Source organism: Propithecus coquereli, unplaced genomic scaffold (assembly GCF_000956105.1).
Source record: "Propithecus coquereli isolate 6110/MARCELLA unplaced genomic scaffold, Pcoq_1.0 Scaffold252, whole genome shotgun sequence".
Taxonomy (NCBI): Eukaryota; Metazoa; Chordata; class Mammalia; order Primates; family Indriidae; genus Propithecus; species Propithecus coquereli.
This window is the reverse complement of record NW_012148086.1, coordinates 1,271,587-1,277,666: the sequence shown is the minus strand read 5'-3', so window position 1 is coordinate 1,277,666 and position 6,080 is coordinate 1,271,587. Positions and strand designations below refer to the sequence as shown.

The window sequence follows — 6,080 nt, the reverse complement described above, 5'->3', positions numbered from 1 at the left end:
CCAGGCCTCCAGGACAGATGCAGTGGTCGGGACAGTGGCTATCGGTGGGGACGGGGAGTGGTGGATGCTGGAGGGCAGTGTGGTGGTCCTGGACAGCTGTTCATATTCTTCCTGGGCCTCGCAGGTGGTCACATGCGAGTGTCCATTTCGTGATAATTTACGATATTTAGTGCCCTTATTTGTATGTACGATATCCATCGGGGTTTGGAAAACTGCCAGGGCCTGAGTAATGTCCAGGGGGGTAGAGGGAGACCCCCTTGGGGTGTCTCAGCATGGCAAGACCAGGTTTCCCAAGGAGGCCTCAGAGTTGTATTTAATTTGCTTAAAGGAGTAAAGAAACTGGACGTGTCGGACAAAGGGACGAGAATGGTTGGCCTGACATCTGGGGTCTCACAAGTTCTTGGGGAGTGGATTACCCATTTTCAAATATGTGATTTGTAAATATCTTCTTCCATTCTGTGGGTTGCCTTTTTACTCTGTTGATAGTGTCCTTTGATGCACGAAAGTTTTAAATTTTGATGAAGTCCGGTTTGCCTATTTTTTCTTTTGTTTCCTGTGCCTTTGGTATCATATCCAAAAAATCATAGCAAATCCAATATCATGAATATTTTGCACTATGTTTTCTTCTACGAGTTTTATAATTCTAGCTCTGACATTTAGGCCTTTGACCCATTTTGAGTTCATTTTGTATATGCTGATAGGTAAGTTTCCAATTTTATTCTTTTGCATGTGGATATTTAGTTTTTCCAGCACCATTTGTTGAAAAAACTATCCTTTCCCCATTGAATGGTCTTGGCACCCTTGTAAAAAATCATTTGACCATATACGTGAGGATTTAACGCTGGGTCGTCTATTACATCCTATTGGTGTAAATGTCTGTCGTTATGCCAATTCCTCAATGTTTTAATTAGTGTAGCTTTGTAGTAACTTTTAAGATCAAGTGTAGCTTTGTAGGAACTTTTAAAATCAGAAAGTGTGACTTGTCCAACTTTGTTCTTTTTCAAGATTATTTTGGCTATTCTGGGTACTTCAATACCCCATATTAATTTTAGGATTTATATTTATATTTCTGCAAAAAACATTAAATTTTAATTGCATTAAAGCTGTACATGGCTTTTGGTAGTATGGCTATCTTAACAATATTAAGTCTTTCAATCCATGAACATGGGATGTCTTTGCATTTATTTGTGTCTTTAATTTCTTACAGTAATATTTTGTAGTTTTAAGCATACAAGTGTTTTTACTGCTTTGGTTAAATTCATTTCTAAATATTTTATTCTTTTTGATGCTATTATAAATGGAATTGTTTCCTTAATTTCTGCTTTGGATGGTTCATTGATAGTGTATAGAAATGCAACTAATTTTTGTGTGTTGGTTTTGTATCCTGTAAGTTTGCCGAGTTTGTTTATTAGTTCTAACAGTTCATGTATATGTGGGGGGCGGGGAGAGAAAGTTTTTTTTATGTGTAAGATCACATCATTTGCAAATAGATTTTTTTACTTCTTCCTTTCCAATTTGGATGCCTTTTATTTTTTGTCTTGCCCAATTTCTCTGGATAGTATGTAATAGCTTTGCAATGACAAAGTTATAGAAACAGAGAACAGATTTGTGGTTGCCAGTACTTAGGGAAGAAGGGAAAGGAAGGTAGGTGGGTGTGACTAGAAAAGAACAATAGGAATGATCCCTGTGGTCACAAAAATGTTCTGTATCTTGACTATACTACTGCCAATATCCCAGTTGCCATATTAAACTACGCTTTGTGAGATGTTACCATTGGGGAAATGCGTAAAAGGTACGTGAAGTCTCCCTGCGTTATTTCTCACAACTGCATATGAATCTACAGTGATCTCAAAAAGTAATTAATTTAAACATGTTGTCCTTGTATTTTGTATGTTTTTGCTTTTTATTCATTTTATTTTTCTTGAATTTTATTATACTATAACAATATTGGTATGTGATGGACTGAAAATTAAAAGAGGGACCAGTCCTTCTCTACAGGTGGTTTAGAAGTTCTGATTTAGTCCAGTGCTCAGTGAGATAAGAAATGCACGGTAGCTCAGGGAGGTAAATGCGCCACCTGGTACGGTGAGGTGAGGGAAGCGCTAAGGAAGAGAATGAGAAGAAATGCGTCCAGGGGTGGGTTGATTTAGGGAGTCCTACAAACACACCTGCACTCCAATGGGTTGCCCACCAGGAGTCAGGGTTTCATTTCTCCCTTGAGTAGAGGATGTGCTCCTTTAGGAGAGGCCGACTGGTGTCCTGGACAGAACCTGGGCTTCGGAAGTCCCCAGACCTGCCTTCTTACTCCTGCTCAGCTCCTATAAGCTGAACAACCTTGGAAAAGTTACTTAGCCACTCACAGCTATGATATCTTCTTCAATGTCACATTAGTGATGCCTACTGGGTAGGATTGTTGTGGGCATTAAAAGCAAAGTGTCTGGTCCTCCAAAACCTCCAGCGTAACAACTCTGCTATGCAAGGCTCATGCTCTGCAAGGCAAGGCTAGAGACACCAGAAGGTTTATTTGGTCAAAACTACTCATGTTGGATTTTTTTTTTTAATTTTTATGGCTTTTCCCCACTATCAAAACCACACTAATCCAGAAAGTTGGAACAGAAGTTATACTAACATTTCTAATGCTTCCACTTCCTGTGCTTGCAACACAAAGCCATTGCTCAGGAGGCACGTGGAGGAGGTTTGTCCCTTGCAGTCCTGTCTTTATCACCCACTTTGTGACTGTGAGTAATTACTTTCCCTCTTGGACTTCCTTATCTCTGACTAACTGAACTGTGATTTCATCTACAGACATCAAACCGAATCCAGTAAATTCGGTTCAGGAACTCTGAGATAATTCTAAGGAAAAGGGAATTCTTGGCAAGTTGTTGGCTGTTCTGCTAGAGAGAGCTTGGAGTTGGGAGGCTGGACTCCTGTAACAGAATTTGAACTTTTAATTGGGGTCTCTGGTGCCAGAGATAACTGGCTTCCCAGAAACATGCATTTCCAAGGATACGTCTTCTGCTCTTCCTGTAATGAAGGGAATTGGATGTGGGAAGCCTCCATTCCCATTTCACCCTGTCCCGACTTTTGCTCACATCCCCTCCAGACCTATCCTTCCACTTGGCCTTCAGCCTTCAAGCTTCTTGCCACTACATCTTTGCTCAAGTGGTGCATTCTGTCTGGAGTGCCTCTCCCACCTTCTCTGTCCATCAAAGTCCATCCCCTTTCCTAAACACAGCTGGCAGGTTACCAGGTTGAATTAAACCTTCCTCCTCTGGAGGCCTGTGGACTTGCTCATTGACCTAGTGAAGTGCATTTGGTACAAGTGGCCAAGGGCAGGATGGCCTGGTCTGTACCTGACTCTGCCACTCGGGCTTTCCAACTTGGGTCATGTCTGTGCCTCACTCTTCTTATCTGTGAAATGGGGTTAATAATCATGGGTTCCTTGTAAGTTTGTTGTGATCATTAATTGAGTCAATATATGGGAAGTATTTAACACTTGGCACAAGTTAAGCACTAGGCGAGTACGGTTGTCATTATTGCATTTATCTCCTTGTGTTCTAGTTGGTTTTTACCTCTTTGTGCCCCCATCCCACATCCCTAGACCTTTAAGTACCTGAGAGCAGAAGCCATATTCATTTTGTGTTCCCAGTGCAACATACAGGGCTTGGTACATAGGAGGTTCTCCTTGAATGTGGCTGATGAACGGGCAGTCTTGTCCCAGGCCATCAATGTGCTCCCTTCATGATCTAATGGAAATAATAATCCTCAACTGGCTTATCCCTAATGTTCCCATTTGGAGATTACAGGAAAGGCTCCCCTGGTCTTAGAGGGAGGAAGCTCATGATCCCCAGGCACTATACCTAGTCCTTTCCAGTGGAATGTAAATTATTCCATTTAACCTTCTTCTAAATGCTTTGCTTGTCATTGTGCAGGTAAGAAAAAAGCTTCAGAGAAGTTAAGCAACTTGTCCAAGACTACACAGCTATTCAGCAAAGACATAACATTTGAGTCCAGGGCTAGGGGCCCCCAAAGGTAACACTCCTTCCTTGTTAGTCATTGCTTGTAAATTCCCTGGGGGGCAGAGGACATGTCCTGGAGGGGGTGATGGGGTTAGGGATTTTCTAGAACTCTTCTTGCCTCACACATAATGCTGAAGTTCTTCAGAAGAAGGCAGGCAGCATTTTAAAAATGCAATCAGCGTTCAAAGCCCGCTGGGGAACCAGGGAGCCACTGTTTTTGTTCAAGGCAATCACAGAGGCTGGGCTCGCCTAGAATTCACATGGAATCACCGTAGAGAGGGCTGGTGGCTTGGAAGAGGTAGAGAAGGCTGGGGGTCGGATGGGCACAGTGCAAGTGCTTCACACGAGTCCTTTCACTGGTCCCTGGCAGAATGCCTGGGATGGAACACTTTCATTGTGAGTTACGAACAAGGAAAGGGGGGCCCTGAGAGGGAGGGAAGAAATGAGGGCCCGGCCAGGGGATGTGGAGCTGCAGCCAAACCCTCTTGAGCCTGAGCCCAGGCTTCCCCACCACATCCCAGGAGCCCAAGGTGGTGTCCTGAGGGTCCACCTTCTTCAGAATGGCTCTCGCCGCAGCCCAGGTGTGTAACTCTGGGCAAGTGGCCTCGGATCCCACACACTTTCCATCCCCTGGGCACTTGGGTAGGGACAGCTCTGTGGCTGAGCTGGGCAAGGGTGACCACAACCTGCAGACCGCTGGGCACTCAGTTCCTGATCCCAGGATTGCAGGGGCCCCTGCCTGGTGCAGCGAGGCTCCCTGGCTGCTTAAGGCCCACTCCCGTGACCACCGATATCCTGGCTCAGCCTGGAGCCGTGACACTCTGGAGGACGGGACAGCTGTTCCCACTGCGCGTACCCTCCTTCTGGAGCCCAGGCAGCCATTTCCCGCAGGGCTTGCTCCCGTGCAGCTGTGCAGAGCCCACACAGCCCAGGAGGCGGCGCCCCCCGCCCCCGCCCACCCTGGAGGTGCCCCTCACTTACCAGGGTCATGGCCAAGCTGGCCTCTGGCTCTGGGGGCCTGGTGAGCTGGAGCCACCGAGCGCAGCGCTTGCTCTCAGGGCAGCCCACGGCCCCTTCCGCCCCGCTGCAGCGTCCCCCGCTCTACGCTCAGCCCATGCCCCAACCCAGTGGCATCCGGACCCCCGTTGCGCCACCTCCGTGGTCCTCCCCTGCGTCCAGCCCTAGCCCCATCCTCCAGTGCGCCTCTGCCTGCCCCGGCCGCGGCCCAGTTCGCGCAGACCTTGGCCGGCGGGAGCTCCTGTGGACTAGCGCGGTCTCCCTCCCAAGGGCCCCGCCCAGACCCACCACAGGAAGGGGGCCTCGCGGCGGCGCGGGCAGTGACGAGGACAAGGACAGGGACAGGGGAACTGGGACCCAGACCGTGATGCCCGCAGCGGTGGGGGAGGGGCGCGGATTCCTGCCCCTTTGCCCTGTCCCTCGCGCAGTCCCGGTTGACTCTGCCCACCCAGGACCCTGCACATCGCCTCCAAGGTGGTCCCCAGAGGACTGTGAAATGGGGTCGGGGTGTGTATGTGGGGGCAAGGGGCAAGGTGCACACTGGAAAACAGGGGCAGCTGATTTTGGCGGCACTTTAAAAACGCGTTCCTACATATCTTTTCCAACACGCATACGAAGCGCGATTCTCATTTGCATACCCGGGGAGGCGGACTGCGTTGATTTTCCCGTGACGTGCGCCTGCTGCAAGGGCTGAGTTCTACAGTCCCCCTTGCAGCCCCTTCTCCCCGCCCGCTACACGTAAGAGCAGTCTACTAAATGCACTGACAGTTCAGATAACATTAATAGAGGAAAGTTCACCCAGATTCTCATCACCCACATGCTACCAAGGGGAGAAATTTTGCCGCCTCTCCGTTCAGACCTGTTCCTAGGCAGCTGCACTATTCGTTTGTCGTTACTTTTATCCTAAGTGTTTTCCACTGTTGCTGGAGGTCGTGGGCACCGCGATCATTTTTAGTTAAGGCATAAACTTTCAGTGGGTAGAATTTCCATAGTTTCCTTATTTCCCTTCCCTGCATAGCTTGTTTTCACATATTCACTGTTATA

General features: G+C 47.6%; 1 protein-coding gene across 1 annotated transcript; it reads left to right on the top strand.

The window, feature by feature from the left end:
- The first annotated feature begins 4,188 nt into the window (after positions 1 to 4,188).
- Positions 4,189 to 4,508, top strand: LOC105812457 (chromosome unknown open reading frame, human C7orf65). Its single transcript, XM_012646897.1, is given in 2 exon segments — positions 4,189 to 4,393; positions 4,396 to 4,508. Coding segments are annotated over 2 exon segments (318 nt in total).
- The last annotated feature ends 1,572 nt before the right edge of the window (positions 4,509 to 6,080 follow it).